This window comes from Pelobates fuscus, chromosome 10 (assembly GCF_036172605.1).
Source record: "Pelobates fuscus isolate aPelFus1 chromosome 10, aPelFus1.pri, whole genome shotgun sequence".
NCBI lineage: Eukaryota > Metazoa > Chordata > Amphibia > Anura > Pelobatidae > Pelobates > Pelobates fuscus.
In genome coordinates, this window is record NC_086326.1 from 2180351 (window position 1) to 2199464 (window position 19114).

Here is a 19114-nt window from a genome sequence, read left to right on the forward strand (position 1 = left end):
AGAATCTCCTGCCGATATTTCGCAGGTATACCCCAGCTGTCGATTCGGCGGAGGGGCAACACTTTTCTGGGAAGGTTTAGGAATTCTATACAGCCTGTCCCCAACCCACTCCTTCCTCTCCAGCATCTGCTCTATCCCTGTACTTCTGGAGAGTCAGGTCTGCCTAGGTTTCTCTCCCAAACTCCTCTGGGGAATCCCAGCTACAAGGGGCCTGATCTAAGGTACCAGTCGGGGAATCGGGTCTTACCTGGGTCTCAGCAGCAGGCGAGCCGGTTCCAGTAGCACGGGTCTGAGCACGGGTAGTCACAGGGTTAACGTCAGCGGGGCATAGGCAGAAACCAAAGGGGCCAAATCGTTCCCAAGGAGGACATCCGCGGGCAAGTCTTTCATAACCCCCACATCAACATGTCTAGCGCCCACTCCCCAATCCAAATGAACCCGGGCAACAGGTAGATGGAACACGGTGCCTCCTGCTTCCCTCACCGCCACAGTGTCTCCGGTGTGTTGGTGTTCTGAGACCAAGTTCTTTTGATAGTGGCTCCTGTGTCTTAGTCCGCTCACCACTTTGCCATTCAGCTTAACAGTCTGTCGGTGTTGCTGACGATTGTCCTGATGAGCTGCTTGGACAGGGTCGGCCTCGTGTAATATGCCCCAAAATTCCTCCTGCTCAACACAGTGAGCAGCAGGCTGAGGTGGACGTTGATTCCCGCTGGCTGGTCTTCTCCACGACTGTGCCTGGTTGGCGTTGTTCAGCGGGCACTCTGATCGCTTGTGCCCCAACTGTTTACACCCAAAACACCTAATGGGCTGAGAGTAATCCCGAGCATTGAACCGGGATGGCTGGATATAATTGGTAGCTGGCGGTATTGTTGGGGGGCTTGCGCCGGTGGTTGGTACACGGTATTGGTTGGAGGTGCTGCTGGTCTGTACTCCACTCTGGTAGGGACTTTAGTTATTGCATTGTCCAATTTATGTGTATCTGTATATTCATCTGCCAGACGGGCAGCTTCGGGGAGAGTGGAGGGTTTTCGGTCCCTGACCCATGCTCTGACTCCGGTAGGTAATCGGTCAAAGCAGTGCTCCAGCAGAAACACTTGTAGCACCTCTTCCCCAGTTACAGCTTGGCACCCCGCCATCCAGTGGGCTGCAGTGCGGTGTACTCTGCATGCCCATTCCACGTAGGAGTCACCAGTTTGTTTATTGGTTTGCCGAAATCGCCGCCGGTACGCCTCTGGGGTCACTGCGTACCTGGCCAAAAGGGCATCTTTCACTGCCCGGTAGCTGGTGATTTCCACCTCTGGGATGGCCCGAAACGCTTCACTGGCCAGGCCAGATAACTTCCCAGAGAGGATAGTGACCCATTTGTCTGCGGGTACCTGGTGTAGGGCACACTGTCTTTCAAAGTCAGCAAGGAACCCGTCAATCTCTCCCTCTGCTTCAATAAAAAATGTTAACGCAGAAAAGGGTACCTTTTTTCTTCCAATATTATTATTGGGTACCTCTTCCCTGAAGCGCTAGTTGTGCAGTCACTGCTGTTTGCACACGTTCCACAATGTCTGTTGTAGGGTTGGGGCCAAAGTGTGCCAGCCTTATCTGGACTGCCCGGTTGAATTGTATTTCCTCGGGTGTTAGATCCAGAATGCTGGGCACATTAGCTCTCTCCATTCCTTGTGCTGCATCCATTTCCAGTAGCAAAGCAATAATCTCACGTTTCTTTAGATTACTTGCTGACCGTCCTCGGCGTTCTAGTATGTCTTTAAGGGTAGCACGCCTTAATTCCTCATACTGCATTTGACCTTCTGGACGATGGGACTCATCCCGTCACTTGCCACCAATTGTTAAGACCCCTCTGGCATAAAGGAGTAAAACCGCCGTTTAGTTAAGCTTCCCCTTTCGCAATAATTCAAACTCCGTTCGTATACTCCAACCGTACGAACTGCATGTACCAGTCTGGAACTGGAATGTACCAGTCTTCCGACCGGGACCCGTACGGATCCCAAAACTCACGAATAATAAATCCACGAATCGCGGCTAACAGCCGATCAAATATAACATCCAAGCGGCTTACTTTTCCAGTAATCAGTCGCTAACCGTGTAGTAAATCTCCCCTCCAATAACGAGACCAAGCTCCGCATTGAGGGTAAAATAAGAACTGGCTTTACTGTGGGCTACCCGCCCGTATTTATGCAGGTCTCCCACTTGGTGCACACTCCCCTAGGGGACCAAATGGGAGACTAATGACAGACATTTGGCACTTTCGGACATACAGGCACAAAATATTCCCACAATGCATCCTGGTTTCCTCCCCTCTGCCCTGGAGATAATCAAGAAGTAATTCAATTATCTCCAGGACAGAGGCAAATCGACATTTTAAATTTGACACAAAAACCGTATAAAATTGCATAAGTTTACAATTACCGAACATATTACATTCGCGCAGCGTATCCCCAGAAAGCCTGGATCTGAGTGCATATTCTTAACGAATAGCGCTCAGATCCCATACGTACAGTTCAATCGCCATGGAGTCAAAGTCTCTTACAGTCTTTCGGTATGCGATTGACTCCATGGGACGGCTATCTGGGTTAAGTCCATCCGTGCAATACAAACTCCCAAATGGCCGGTGGTCGCATACCTTGTCGACTGAGAAGGGCAGTTGGTAATTTGGCAGAAAGAGTGTCTGTTTTTAGTTCCATAGAATCTGTGCCGAACACCGCATGGTTTAAATCTGTGCCGAACACCGCATGGTTTAAAATGGCCGCCGCCTCGTGGTCAGCATACGAACGACGACCACCCTGAATACGGTTGGAATGAAGAGGTGTCTGCGGTTAACCACAACGTTCTAATTGGGGCCAAGAGGTTAACCAGCAGCATACTTCTCTCCCGGGTGGCCGTCCGTTCGGTAGTTTTAATCGGTTCTTTCAGGAAACAAACGAACAGGGGTATACGGACAGGCAAATAGACGAAAAGGGGCAAACAGAAGAACCAGCAATCTTAGTCTATACAGATGGGTCTGTCACACACGCTCACTTACACACAGACAAGCTCACTTACACACACTCACAGACAAGCTCACTTACACACACACACACTCACACACAAGCTCACTTACACACACATGTTCACTACAGATAAGCTCACTGAGACACAAACATAAAAGCTCACTCACAAAATTAGCTGAAGCTTACCTGGCACTGAAGACCGTGAGAGCCATTTTTTTAAACCTCTTCCTGCTCGTGTGGGAGCGTGGCTTGTCGGGGGCATGACTTATGAGCAGGAGGCGTAGCTTGTGTGCAGGGGTGGATCATGGACACGGAATTGCAGAGAATGGCGAAGGGAATCTCACAGTGTTCCCTCCGGCCGCCAGCACACCATTCATTAATCACCTCAGACTGACACCGGCCGTCACAGTCTGGGGGGGAATTTATTTCAATGGCATTTTTAGAGCCGTCAGCCTGTTTGGGCCAGTCCAGTCCCCCTCGACCCAGACTGCAACCGGGCCAAACTGCTAGCGGTCCTGGGTCACGTGCGGGTAGGACACCCTAGCTTTAAATATATGATTCCCACTTTTGGTAGCAGGGACTGGGAAGGCATTTGCACCAATTATGGTCAGGGACAGGTGTCAAGTCATTTGCAATGCTCCAAACTGAATATGGTATTCCCCCTACACTTTTCTTGTTAGATCTCCAATTAATCTCTACATTAGGGGGCTTCACCAATCTAGACATGTCGCCCGGACCCTTCAGGCTAACGACTGGTCCATAATCCAAAAAATGTGTGCGGGCCTGACACCTAAAAGAAGGGTAATCTCAGTGTGCAACGATACCATTCTATATGACACAAAATCCCTATTGCCTAGTTACACGAGGAATTGAGAAAGAACTCGGCCACCCTATTCCCCAACAGAATTGGGTAAAAGCCTTTTTTCGATTCACACAAAATACACTCGCTGTATATCACACCTAGAACTGACTAGGAAAATTGCAACAAGATGGTATTTGGTGCCGGTTCGGCTAGTACATATGTTTCGTCACGTCTCTGACAAATGTTGGAGGTGTGGGGGGGGGGGGAAGGGGTAGGGGACCATGCTTCACATATGGTGGGACTGCCAGATATTACGCCCATTTTGGCAAATGAGTGCTGACCTGATATTGACAGTCACAGGTTACCAGTGGCAGCTGAAACATTCCTACTCTTCATGTTGCCAAACACTCTTATCGTATACCAGGGTACCCTGACCTTCCATATACTCATAGCAGCAAATCTCTTAATAGCTACGGAATGGAAATCAAAGGGCGCTTTCCGGAAAGTCCCCTGAACGGGACTCGGACTGCCCACAGCTCCAACCCCTCCAACACGGAGCTATTGAATATCTATACGTAGGGAAACTCTCCTTCACTTCTAAAGTACCTCATCTCCTATTGTTCTGTCTTTCCTCTCTACCTTTACAAGAAAGACTGTCCCACACCAAGTTGCCTTTTCATGCAACAAGTTCATCGGTGGACAAGTGTTTGAAGCTGTTACAACCTTTACTAAACAATAGTTACTATCCTGTGGGTTGACAATGTTATAATGTATGTTTCTTTTAGTGAGCATATAGCATAATGATTTTATGTGATCAAAATGAGCTACTTTGTAATTTTATCATCGTAAAATAAGACATTTTAAAAAACAATGGAAAAATAAGAAGTGCCATTCAGATCTCTACATACAGCCACACGTACGTAGTTTTCTGCATATGACTAATTTTCTATGGGTGCACCTGTCTGTCTCTCTTTCCTCTGTCTACTTTTTTTCTTTTCTTTCTATATTTATATCAATAGTGATAAGCCAAAGAAGAAATCTCGTGATGATGTCATGGAATCAGACGCAGCCCAGGCTGCTGCTATTATTTTTAGCTAACACAAATTGCATGTCAAGATGAGTCACTTGAAACTCCTGCTAAGAAAAGGCAGAGTACAGCAGCTTCAGCCACAACGAAGGATTGGGTATCCACGTAACACGGATAAAGTTCAGGCCTCTGTGCAGAAAGGCTGGATGGCAGGGGGAAGACAGTATCTTTATAACAATGGTCTCTCTCTTTCGGTGGGGGGCCGTGATTCTTAGTGGACGGTGAAGGTTCCATCATGTTTGCAGCATGTGTTCCGCTGCGGCCAAGTGGAAAAGGAAGTGTTCTGTAGCCGGAGGTAATCTCTTTTGTTTGAGCAGGTCGAGGTTAATGGTGGGTTTGTCTCGGTCACTGGAACCATCAGAAAAGGAGTTTAAAATGGAAAGGATCTCCCTGCTCTTCCCACAAATATCCTAAGAAAACACAGAACAGAAGATTCAGGTGGTGGTAAACAAATGAATGAATGAAACTGCCAACACAAAACTTGCTTCATATTACAGCAGATCAGACAGCAGTAAACTAAAAAAAATGAGGAGGCCTTTTTAAGATTTAAAATGTGCTATTATTTCTGCTTATAATAAGTTACAATTATTTATAAATACTCTGTAGCGCTGGTTTTGGATGGTAGTGACTCTCCCTGTCCTTCTAAACGGATGGAGGTTGTGAATGGCATCTTACATGTTCAGTTAAAAAGTCTCAAGTAAAATGTTTATCCTATCGTTCCCCTAATAAGAGGAACTCTGGGCGGTCGCAGCATGTGACATTGCGTGCCCCGATTGTGCTCCAGCGCCACACCCTGTACGGCATAACAGCTTCTCCTCGAGTATACTTTGTTGTTGGATATTGCTTACCCGATGAAGAATGTCCACAGAAGGTTTCTACCAACATGTTCCTTTTTCTAACAATAGCCAAACATGAACAAAATCTGACTGGTCAGCCCAGTCCAAAATGGCTGATACTTGCCTGCATGGCGATATTGCAATCTCAGGCCCCCCTGGCAGAGAACCATGCGCAGTGTCCTTTTAATAACCACACTAGGAACAAAGCCTGCTACCAACCTTAATAACCCGACTACAGTCACAGCCTGCTACCTACCTTAATAACCTGACTACAGTCACAGCCTGCTACCTACCTTAATAACCTGACTACAGTCACCGCCTGCTACCTACCTTAATAACCTGACTACAGTCACAGCCTGCTACCTACTTCAATAACCTGACTACAGTCACAGCCGGCTACCTACCTTAATAACCTGACTACAGTCACAGCCTGCTACCTACCTTAATAACCTGACTACAGTCACAGCCGGCTACCTACCTTAATAACCCGACTACAGTCACAGCCGGCTACCTACCTTAATAGCCTGACTGTCCGATACATCAGGATCTTCTACAAGGTGTACAATCAGCTGGCCGATGTCCTTGTGAAGTTTTCCCAAGCTAAGTGCCTCTGAGGAATCAAAAAGCGGTTAGTATGGTGTTGCTGTAGAATTTAGTTACATATATTGATCAGTATTCCCTCAAAGCATGTTTGTATCATGGAAACTGTAAGGAAATCAATACTTTATATTACTAAGTCCTTATTTCTTACGGATTTGAATTCCGGTCTACTAACCGAGAGGGAACACTGGGACATGTAATGTGTTTTAAAACAATTCTGATGAGTGCAGTGAGCCTAATAACAGCATTTACATGTACATTGTGTAGAGAGACACACACGCACACACACAACAGAAGTACAAATGTGTGTATCCTATATTCATTAGTATTCATTCTTTTTTTTTTTTTAGCGAATCTGTCTTCTATTCTCATTTTTTCACACGATAATGACCTCCATTAATGGAGTATAAGATGTGGGATTTCTGGTGACTTACACATGGTGTGATTTACCTTTAGCACTCTGTGAGATAGTGATGCTGCTCTCTGCCAAATTCACAAACACATCAAACAAGTCGGATCGATTACCAATATCTGGTTCATTGAATCCGGCGACATAACCTGCCAGAAAGAAGGATTGTGAGCTACAAGGACTACTCCTGGTAGGCAAAATGAAACTTCTCAATAGTTAAGGGACACTATAGTCACTAAAACAACGCTAGCTTAAATCGGCACGGTCATGGCCGAATCAAGTTTTTTTAACCCGCCTCCCGACTCCACTACGACTAATTGACCCCCTAGTCACCCCCAAATATGCCCCTAAGCCCTCCATGTTACCTATTTTTTATCCTTTATTTTCTGCCCCAACCTATATTCAGGGCGCCGCCATCTTTGTGTTGAAGGAAGTCCCTGTGGAAATTCCTGCACATGCCCAGTTAAACACTTGGACGTGTGAACGGGAATTTCATCTATTCATTTATTCGTCAGAAAGAATGAATAGAAATTTCAGACGAACAAACAAACACTGAATATCAGTGTTCGTTTGTTCGTTTAGTTTATTACAAGGAGGGAGCTACCGGTGGCCACTGGCTGCTCACTGCTTACTAGACATGCCCCTACTCGCAGTATAGCGAGTAGGGGCATAATTTGCTAATACTAAGTAAAGATTACTTAGTTTAATTTGGCTTTAATTTGGCTTAAAGACCAATTTAGGTCTTTCAGCCTTTTGGAAGATAACTCCCTAATACCGTGGGAATTAGGGAGTTATCTACTAAGCGGCTGCAAGATGCAGCCACAGCACAAATTGAATCAGAGTTTTTCATTCATTCGAATGAAATTCCGATACGAACAAAGTGTCGAATTGAGTTCTAAAACAAACGAACATACTGTTCTCATTCAGTTAGAACGCAATTCGGCAGTTTCGTCTGAAATGACAGGAAGCATAGCGAGATCACAGAGGAAAGGTAAGAATTATGGGAAAATTGCTCTGACCAGCGGAAATGAAGCACACTTTGCTCCTCCCCTGGTCAAGTGTAGGAAACCTCCATAAGGCAAAGAGTCCCTACTTTGTCTTATGATTTTAAAGAAAACTAAAGAAGACAGGAAAAAAAGAAGAACAGATCCTGAGAGAGGGAGAGAAGAGGAAGAGATTGAGGCGTGACAGTGCCGCTTTAATGAAGGCATGACAGTGCCGCTTTAATGAAGGCATGACAGTGCCGCTTTAATGAAGGCATGACAGTGCCGCTTTAATGAAGGCATGACAGTGCCGCTTTAATGAAGCTGTGTTGGTGTATAGATCGTGCCCCTGCAGTCTCGCTGCTCAATTCCCTGCCATTTAGGAGTTAAATCACTTTGTTTATGTAGCCATAGGCAAACCTACCTGCATGTGACTTAGAGATCCTTCCTAAACACTTCCTGTAAAGAGATATATTGTTTACACTTCCTTTATTGCAAATTCAGTTTAATTTAGAATTACTTGTCTCTTGCTCTAGTAATAGCTTTCTAAATCGTGCAGAGCCTCCTGTGATTAAAAGTTCAATTTAGGGAGGGGCGGGTCCTGATCGCCATCATAAGCAGTCGCATGTAACATGGGCTCCTCAACTAACTCACCCTAAAACATGCCAAAGTCTCGTTCCTGCTGTGCAAACGACTTTTGAAGATACCTGACTGTGTCTAGGACCCCCTGGGCACTGGCTGGTGCGATTCTGTGACGATCCTGCAACAGAGCCCCGATCCTGCAAACCAAGGAGAAACACGGTCTTGTCTGGAAGTGGTGGCCGCACTTCTCAGCGGACTCACGCAGGCTGAACGGCGGTTGATCTCCATGTCCCCCCCCCCCTTTGGACCAGCGGGGGTCATCCCAGTCCCCATCTCCATAGCAGCCGACACCTACCCGCACTCAGAATCACCCTACCCCAGACAGTAGTGTGCAGAGTGGGCGACCTCAAAATGCGGCCGGCACAGCGCTTCCACAGGCGTATTCAGGTGTGGCCTTCACGGTCAGTGACGCTATGTCCAGGCTGGACACTCTCTTCAAACACTTCTGGGACAAGTTGCAACGCAGGCTTCCCACATTTGCTCCACAAACCCCCCAGCATACTTACCCGTGAAGCCAAGCCAAGCCCTCGGGTCCAACGGATGGTCTCGGACTCTCCAACAGTTCTCCCACGGTGGCAGAGACCGCGCTGGCTCCATGCAAGGAGGGCAGCCACCAAGCCCCCTCTTTGCGCACAGCGGGCAGAATGGAGGAGAGGCACAGGAAAGAAGAACCGCTTGAACTGCCACCTACCTACAAGCCAGCATCTAGAGTGATCATCAATGACTGACGGAGGGAAGGCCCCCACTATGGTGATCACGCAAGCGGCGCGGTGCAGCGAAAGGCAAACTGACACAGAGGCAGGTGCAGACACTGACCAAAATTAAAGTAATAGAATTAACACCGTGAGTCAAGTGTAGTGGATCCAGGAGCTAGTTCACTAAAAAAAAAAGGGCTATTTGTTAAAATGTCACTAGTGTTGACATATATTCGGATACAAATAGATCAAGTAATTCAGGATAAATAGCAGCACTTATATATATGGTGTGTGTGTCTTTAAATCTGCTAGAGACAGAATCATTTTGATACACACCAAGTGTATTCTATAATGCAGTAAAATCGGTATCGTATGAAGACACTTAAATCCAATAAATTAAGGATGATGGATAAAAATTAATTAATACAAAGTTTATTAGGCAAAATGACTGTCAAAACATTAAAAATACTAAAATATAAAAAGATATAGAAATATAAGTCAGGAACGGTTTGCAAGATTGTTACCAGCAATTATGTCGTTATTCCGAGTTTGCCACAGGGACCGGTTAGGATTGATATAGATAGTTTGTTGCTGTAAAAAGAGTCTCTGTCAGCCGTTCGTGAGGTTGGCGTGCGTCCCAGACCTCACTCTGAGTGATGCACGCTGCTGGCCGATCGGTCCCCAGATCTTGGAGTGTTCTTTTCTCGGTGGAAGAAAAAACCTTGTTGCTGGCTCTGAAATCTGCGTCCGTATCCTGCTTGCTGTGTTGTAGTCTAACGCGTTTCGTGGGCGTCAGCCCCACCACCAAAATTAGATCCCCTGTGACCACTCTGCATCACTGGCCTCCACATGTGCTCAAGGCCCTGAGTGACTGCTTAGCAGATTTCCTGCACTTCCCGATGTCAGGAGTCGGTTGAACATGGACTTAACATGTCCTTCCGTTCCTAAGCTACCAGACCCGCAATACACCAATAGAAGCCACTAAACCTGAATGTGCAAATTGTTATAGGCTTCAACTCATGGTTTACCTTGTTCTTTTTGCCTGTGTTTTCTCTCACTCTACCTTACTCACCTTACCTTACTCACCTTGGCCTTTGATGGGCACTGTAAATGCCGGTGGTGTATTAACCTATCCTTGCCTAGCAAATGTCTTGGGCTATTACTTTCACTTTGATATTAACTGCCCCACATAGTATGAGCTGTGGAGTATGGATCCATGAGCCTCTCTAGCAAACCAATATACTGCTACAGTGGTTATATACCTGCTTTACAGGGGTCTCTCTCTCGACAAGCTTTCAGCTGCTGTTTAACCATGTACCCTCTCACTGCCTTTTAATAAGCTAAAACATACTCCGGTTTTGTTACTTTTTTATTTCTCACTAATCTTAATTTCCGTTAGACAGGATAATTTAGCTTACTGTAGGCTTATTCGTGTTTATACAATTTTACCTGATGTTAGTCTGCATAGCTTATATACTCTCTGAGCATGCATCCGTAGACGGGCTACACTGCTGTAGTTTATTCATGTATCCCTAGCCTGCTACCGCTCATAAATAGAAAACGTGCTGTTTCATCGGCCATGACATTGTTTGCTGTTGAACTGCTTGTCACCGCTGTCGTGGTGTTACAAGCTTATCTGTTATTCTACGCACAAGAAAAATAAAGAATTAAAAAAATAATATTAAAAAAAAGTTCAATTTAGAGAGCAGGAGAGAAAAACTTTTAAAGTAAGTTACATCTGATTGAAAGTGAAACCATATTTTCCTACATGCAGGTTGTGTCAGTCACAGCCAGGGGAGGTGTGGCTAGGGCTGCATTACCAGAAATAAAAGTGATTTAACTCCTAAATGGCAGAGAATTGCGCAGTGAAACTGCATGATCTATATACAAAAACGGCTTCATTAAACATTTACATAAATATAAAAGTGTTCAATTTCTGTGTTAAGTGTCCACAGTTACCAGATTACTGAATAGACTCACAATACCGTAAAATAAGGTGACATTATATAACAAGGTTTTTCAGAGGAGGCCTTGGTTTGTTGATGAATTACCATTTTCCATTTTTTTGTACCAGGAAATATCAGCACCCGGGAACAATACACACATGGCAAACCCAGACTTAGGGGAAATGCTGTAGCAAAATCCTAACCTTTACAGCGATCACCAGAAACATCCCATTGATTGCTGTGGCAAGTGCTCCAAATATATCATATTGCCTAAATTTGGCTGCACCTGTGTAATTTGTGGACAACAGGCAATTATGTTTTTTAGGAAAGGGATGAGTGTGCAAATTGTGGAATTACCAGGGCAGTTCTTTAGGGCTTCGATCTCGTCCTGATTGAGATCTACATAGGGATGCACTATGGACCAGTCCTGACGGTGCCAGGCGAACACGGGCAGCGTCCTGTAAAAACGCAGGATGGTAAAACTTTAATATAAGACAGGTCACAATAAAGGGATTTACATGAAGCCTTACTAGCAACAATCACATGCACAATCTGTGTCCTGTGCTCAGCGTCAATGCTAATTGAACGTTTCCTGTAGCCATGAGTCAGCATTCATTGGGGCGGGTAGATCGGCCGTCTCTCCCTTCCACAATGCACACCAGGCCTCGCTCACAGACGGCAGAGATTTCTGTCCATACAACCACCGTTGACTGCTGGAAGCAATTCCAAGCCGCTCAGTCGTTGCAGGATGTCAGGGAGTTCCAGGTAAGTCAGGCCATCAAGCAAAAAATATGGGCAACTGGACTAAATCGAATAATTCCTGGCTAATCATGGCAGCATCACTTATGGGTAGCTCCTCCCTTAGCAGTCACAGGACAGGAATTAATTAGATTAATTAGACTTATGGTATAAAGAGTCCCTTCTCCCCCTACACTACAGTCTTTTTTCCTGCCCTTAGCAAGTTCTACAGGACTTTTTACATTTTATTTTATGGCCACCTTCCTGCGTTTGTCGTGGGTTCGTTCCAAATGAAGTTCAGCCTCTCTTCATTTGAAGGATCCAGTAAACAGCCTGCATGAGCAGGACTAACTGGGTCAGGTTCAGTGTAAGTACTGAACTGCTGCGTGGGACTTAGATAAAAGGTGAGGGAAGCACTGTTCTGGTTTATTAATGGGGTTGGTTATCCTTAAAAATTCCCCTTATTATTGGATTGCCCCTAGTAATTGGGGCCTGTAATCCCCCCCCATACCTGGATGGCAGTTCTTTGGAATCCATACTAGTGGGTCCTCCTAGACCCTGCACAGACCTGTAGCATTTTCTCTTTGTCTGGTTTTCAGGTGGTTCCAGGGGTGTCTCCTGGGTTCTTTGCGGGCAGTGTGTTTCCTGCCGCTGTGGGGGCACTTTGCCGACTTCTGTGGCTCCCTGGGGGTAACAGCGTTGTTGGCTGGAACGCGGTATGCGCGGACCGGACATTTTCCCTGGCTCTATTTAAACTTGAGGATACTGACATTCTGCCTGTGCGCTGCATCAGCTGTTAAGGCGATTTCGGTCCTGGTTTCTCTGAAGTTCATCCTTTGTCGTTATTTCTTGGCTGCCTGGAGGTTTTTGCCGTCATTGTGAGGTAGGATTACCAGTTCTTCTGTGTTTCTTGTTTAAGGTTTATTTTTTATTTTTTTGTTTGTCAGTTTGCCTCTGGCCTTTTTATTGGGAATTGTGTTTATTTCCTTTGTAGTATGGATTCTCCCTCTGCAAGATCCCTCTCTAGAAAACATAGGTGAGCCATTAATTTTTTATGGGGGGGTTGTTAAAAGAGTGCCAAACTAAGCCTGCAATATATGTTATATATGGCTTTATTTCAGCCCCAGCAAGCATCTGGATTCTCCAGCAAGGAAATCAAGAGAAAGGTCCAATAAATGCATTAATTGTTCGTCCCCTGCTCCGCATGGAAGGAACCTTTGCAGGGAATGCTTATTGGAGGCGGCAGATGCCCCCAGTGGGGGTTCACCACAAGACGACCTTAAGCTCTGGATTTCCCAAGCTATTGCTGAGGGCTTTAAATCTACCATGGTGTCTAGTGGTCCGAGTAAGAGACGCAGAGCGGAACCTCAGTCTTCCAGCTCTGGAGAAGACTCTGATGTGTGGGAGGTCTCAGATGATGGTGAGGAGGAAGTTGAATATACCTCCAGGTCTCTCGACTCGAAATCTATTGATAGACTTATTACCCTTCTCAGAGACACTCTTAGTCTCAAGGAAGAAAAGTCTGTATTGAGAGAGGCTGACCGGTTCTTTGAGGACCTAAAACCGAATAGACCTACCTTCCAGGTGCATTCCTTGATCAGGGACATGATCCTTCAAGAATGGAATAAGCCAGAAAGGAAATCCACCTTGAAAAATAAATTCACGAGGATTTATCCTTTCTCTGCCGTGGACTGCTGCCTATGGAATTCAGTTCCTAAGATTGACGCTGCGGTGATTCATATGGCAAATAAAACTACGCTTCCTAGTGACTCCATGGCATATCTTAGGGAGCCTATGGAAAAGCGTATGGATAGAGATTTGATCAAAGCCTACTTGGCCCTGGGCTCCGCCCTTCATCCGGCAGTGGCACTGACCACTCTCTCCAGGGCCTTAAGAGTGTGGCTCGCTAATTTGGAGGAGGACATTGATCGGGGTGTCTGTAGGGAACGTCTTTTGGAAAGCCTCAAGGACTTTAGTCTTGCCACGGAATTCTGTTTAGAAGCCTCCCTAGACATCACTTGCATGATTGCCAAGAGTATGGCCGTCTGTGGCTTCTAGAACGGCCTTATGGCTTCATTCGTGGGGAGCGGACTATGCCTCTAAGGCGTCCTTGTGTGGCCTTCCGTTTCAGGGGAATCTCCTATTTGGCAAAATTCTGGAGGATGCTATTCAAAAAGCTGCTGATGGGAGAAAAAAAAAAAAAAGCATTTTTGCCTCAAGTAAGCAGAAAGAGCTTTCCCTCCTCCTGGAAGATATAAACCAGGAAGGGAGTATTCCAAAAATACTTTATGGAAATCCTTATGGAATTCCTTATGGAATTGGATTATGGAAATCCTTCTCACACTCTTCTTCCAATAAGGCTTCCAGAAGAAGCGGAATATTACGGATGTGTGGGTCGCATCCATCATAAAGGAGGGTTACAGGATCGAATTTTCCTCTCGCCCAAAATCCGCTTTCTTCAAAAAAAATCCAGGTTGTTGGCAGGCATCAAATGAAGGGCCATGGGGACCTGCATTTCTACTCTTCTGGAACAAAAAGTGGTGGAAGAAGTTCCAAGACAGGAAAGGTTCCTTGGGGTTTACTCCACAGTGTTCTTTGCCCCAAAACACCAGGGAAAGTGGCGTCTCATCTTGAACTTGAAGGGTGTAAACTCCGGAAACGGTCACAAAAATCAGAGACAAAGTGGGGAAGCTGCAAGGTCTCGAGACTGCCTCTGCAAGAGTAGTCATGAGTCTCCTGGGTTCTTTGACATCAACTATAGGGTTGGTAAAATGGGCCCAGTGGAAGTTTTGTCAGGTCCAGAATTCCTTCCTTCTCCAGTTCGACAGAGTGGGAACAGATTGGGAGCTAAGAATCTCTCTACCCCTGCCCGTGAGCAAAGGGTTGAACTGGTGGAAGAACTGGTGGAAGAACAAGAAGAATTTGGCAACAGGCTTCCCATTGGAAGAACCTCCTTGGAAGGTTATTACGACAGATGCCAGTTCTTTTGGATGGGGTGCCCACTTCAATTCCACATGGACTCAAGGGAAGTGGACCCGAGAAGAAAGTCAGCTACACTCAAATCTAAGAGAACTGAGAGCTGTTACCAAGGCCATCTTGGTGTTCCTACCACGGATCTTAAATTCTTGGGTACTGATCAAAACAGACAACCGAGCGGTTGCTTCATATGTGTACAACCAAGGGGGCACAAGAAGCAGACTGCTCTTGAAGGCACTGGCTCCCTTGATGACAATCACCATGACCAATCTACAGGGTCTGAAGGCGATCTATCTTCCAGGTTCGGAGAACGTGACTGTGGACTTCCTCAGCAGAAAGGAAATTCTTCCGGGAGAATGGAAGCTTCACCCGGCACTCTTTGCATGGATTGCCCGTCGGTGGGGCATGCCCCAGATCGACCTGATGGTGTCCTCCCAGAATCATCAGGTGGAGAATTACTTCTCTATCCACCTGGACAGTCAGGCAATGGGCCAGGATGCTCTCTCTCTTCCTTGGTCATTCGATCTGGGGTATGCGTTCCCTCCCCTACCCATGATACCCAGGTTCCTGCGGAAGGTTTGGTCGGAAGGAAAGAAGGTTATTGCCATAAAATTCCGATTTGGCCTCGGAGGCCGTGGTTCCCCCTATTGTCTATGATGAGCCAGGAACAGCCTTGGCCTCTTCCTGTTATGGAGTATCAATATTCCATCCTCATCCGGAACGCCTCAAATTGGGGGTATGGGTCTTGAAAAAGACAGACTTCAACTACTAGGTCTCTCAGAAGCAGTGGTCAATACCCTTTTGCAATCAAGGAAAGCTTCTACTTCCTCAGGCTACCATAGGATCTGGGATGTGTTCCGGGAATGGGCTTCGGCCAAATATATTGACTTCCTGCATCCTCACAATACTGAAATCTTGGAGTTCCTGCAAGAGGGTCTGGATAAGGACCTTAGCCTCAGCACTCTTAATGTTCAGTCTTCGGCACTTTCAGCTTTGTGCAACATCTCATGGACTTCAGATCCTTTGATCTCCAGGTTCTTCAAGGCAGCTTTCAGGTTGAGACCTCCTTCCAGATCTACTACCCCTCCTTGGGACCTTCCTCTGGTGCTAAATTACCCAACTGAGGATTTGTTCGTTCCTCTTGAGAGTTTGGATGCTACCCTACTGAAGTATATAATAAAAAAAAATAAAAAAAACTTTGTTTTTGGTGGCACTTATTTCCGCAAGACGAATTTCGGAGATTAAAGCATTTTCTACCTTATCTTCTTGTCTACAATTCTATCATGATAGGGTGTGCCTGAAGCCAATCCTGAGTTTCTTCCTAAGGTGGTCTCTCAGTTTAATCTCTCTCAAGAAGTGGTCCTTCCATCATTCTACCCCAATCCTTCTTCGCAAGAGGAGGTTAGGTGGCAACGTTTGGATGTCATGAACTGCCTGTCTATGTATCTTGAGCGTTCTGAGTCTTACAGAAAAACTGACCAACTCTTCGTTTTACCTTCAGGAGCCAGGAGAGGTGAGGCAGCCTCTTTATCTACGCTGAAATGTTGGATTTCGCTAGTGATCAGGAAAGCATATATCTCTAAAGATCGATCTCCTCCAATGAAGATGAAAACTCATTCTACCAGAGCATTGTTGACTTCATGGGCTAATTGGGCAGAGGCTCCATACGATGATATTTGCAGGGCAGCCACCTGGTCTTCCCCAATGACGTTCATAAAACACTACAAGTTGGATGTGGATACTCCTTCCACTTCCTTTGGGAAGAGTGTCCTATCTACGGTTTCCTTATCCTGTTGATATTGAATTTCTTTGCAGCAAAGAGTCTGTTTAGTGTCTTTTCTCGATTTAAGTATTTCCACCCTATAATTATGTGAGCTTGAGTATTACCCATAAGTGATGCTGCCATGATTAGCCAGGAATAGAGAAATTCTTTGACAAATTTACCGTAATTTTCTTTTCCTGGCTATTTCTCATGGCAGCATCAGGGTTCCCGCCCATTCTTTTAATTTTCAGCTTTATAATTGAACTGAGGTGTAAGGGGAGGAGGGACTCTCTATACCTATCAGTCTAATTAATTAATCTAATTAATTCCTGTCCTGTGACTAAGGGAGGAGCTACCCATAAGTGATGCTGCCATGAGAAATAGCCAGGAAAAGAAAATTACGGTAAGTTTGTCATAAATTTTCTCTAGTCGTGAGGTGCTCTCAAAGAACCCTTCCAGTTGTCATTGCAGACAGACCTTGCCACCCAATTTTTTTATTTCTTTAAGGACATCTGCATGTACACCTCACGATTAACAATTCTGAAAAGATCAAGAAGAAGCTTTGCCTAAAATTGAGATCAAACTGTGGATTTAAGAGAGAAAGCATACAGATTCTGCCACCTCTCTAGCCGGAAGCTCTCAGATCTGAGCTAAGTCCACTGGGTTAACTCACTGGTAAAGTGCGATCAGCTGACACCCACCGCCAATAAGCAGACCCTCCACGGTTGGGCTTAGCTCAGGAAAGCCAACAGGAGCTCCTAGCAGGAGCTTCAGGCTTTCACTTCCTGTTAAGAGAAGGCATTGGGTAAGAATACAAACTATTAGCAAAAGATTTGACTACTTAATGGGGTGCGGGGGAGTACTCCTAGAACCATAACCACTGCAGAAGATTGTAACAGATAAGAACCACTGGTTATGGTGCTTGGAGAGTTCCTTGCAATTCAAATAGCCACATTGAGGCCAAATAGCTAATCTGGCGAAATTCTATAGTCACTATATGGCTGTTTTAGCCTAAATCTTGCTATTTGGATCTCAATTTGCTATGATTTGGAGTGTAGGGAATAAACTGGCAAGTGTGCTTATAATCACATAATATTTAAAATAGGATTGTATAAACTGTAGTATTGTAGTTAAAAAGGACACTCTACTGCCCCCCAATTTATTTTTAAAAAAAGATTAAATACTTTAGGGTTCTGGAGTGTCCCTTTAAGATACCCTATGATACAATAATACAGGCTCAGGATTTGGTTCAATGCAATAGAAGGTTCTATTTTACAAACCTGGTGAATTCCTGCAGAGCCTCCAGTCGGGGATGATATACAACGATTCTCTTCTTAAGCATTAGAGCTGTGTACAGAACGATTGTCTCCATCCCAAACTGGGATACCACATCTGGAATACAGAAAACGCTGATTCAAACCCTCTCCCCCATGACATATAATATGATTTAAACCTGATATCACCCTCCCCAATTAAGCCGACTGGGACTGTAACCCTATGTGTCACCTTTGATGGATCCTGATAAAAACGCATTGCGTTGGTCATAATCACGGCACAGGAACATCCCATTTTCCTCGCTGTGGCATGCACCCTTGGTGAGAACCGAAATGTAACTCTCCATTAATGGCACTGGGCTTCCTTGCTTCAGATATATCCTGAAACAGCAATCAGTAGGGGGGGAGCTCATAGGGTTACATACATACAAGGAGGTAGAAAATCAAAGTCTTTAATGTTAACTAATCCTTCTTTATTCTAAGAGCAGCTTATCAATAGAATGCAACCAGGTGTATGTAAAAACAAAGATTCTATAAAGGATCAGGGCTGTCTAGGTGGGCCCCTTACACTAACCTGCAGAGAATCCTGCTAAAGGCAGCGTACTTCTCAGGGTTGAAGTCCTTGGCCGTCAGGACCACGCAGAAATCAGTAATCTGTAAAGAGAGCACAAAACATGAACCAACATGGCTGCGCGTTCCGAGCGAGGAATAATCCAACGCTGGATAGGGTATGGCATTAGAACAAAAAATATTGGGGAAATGTGCTCAAAGTGGAGCAGTTACCAAGGAAACCATCTTTCTGATGATTGGGACACTTACAGGACTATGTCCATGTCTGTGCAGTTTATACTCTAGTAAATCCAAAAATGAGTCATTATTAGGGCATTTATAGCCCAGCAAAGCACCAAGAGCTCAATCAGCTGTCCCACTGCCCTCTGCAAAAGATAGCCTTCTCAAAGACTGTTTCTAAATCTCTGAAAGGAGAGGGTTGTGCGAGTGAACGAGTACAAGCTAATAATATAATTAGCAACTCTGGAAAAAAATAAAGCACAAAGATTGTCAAATTTACTAAAATAGTAGCACAGAACTCAGAGACAGTAATTCTGTAAAAAAGCTACACAGAGTTCTCTGACAGAAATCTATATTTAATGGAATAATATCACAAGTACAACCAACAATGCAGAGTTAGCTCGGCATCAATGCAACACAGAGCTCAGAGATAGTAACTCTGTAATCTGATAAATACACAGAGCTCAGAGATAGTAACTCTGTAATCTAATACACAGAGCTCAGAGATAGTAACTCTGTAATCTGATAAATACACAGAGCTCAGAGATAGTAACTCTGTAATCTGATAAATACACA

General features: G+C 45.2%; 1 protein-coding gene across 1 annotated transcript in view; it reads right to left on the reverse strand.

Annotated features, from left to right (window-relative positions):
* Positions 1–4634: 4634 nt before the first annotated feature.
* Positions 4635–19114, reverse strand: part of DENND10 (DENN domain containing 10) — a 33704-nt gene continuing 19224 nt past the window's right edge. The window contains exons 3-9 of the mRNA XM_063435127.1: positions 18324–18403; positions 17982–18130; positions 17756–17867; positions 11357–11457; positions 6775–6882; positions 6240–6334; positions 4635–5298 (exon numbers count right to left, since the gene is read on the reverse strand). Coding sequence (XP_063291197.1) covers positions 5122–5298; positions 6240–6334; positions 6775–6882; positions 11357–11457; positions 17756–17867; positions 17982–18130; positions 18324–18403 — 822 coding nt within the window. The 3' untranslated portion in view covers positions 4635–5121. The remainder of the gene's footprint in view (positions 5299–6239; positions 6335–6774; positions 6883–11356; positions 11458–17755; positions 17868–17981; positions 18131–18323; positions 18404–19114) is intronic.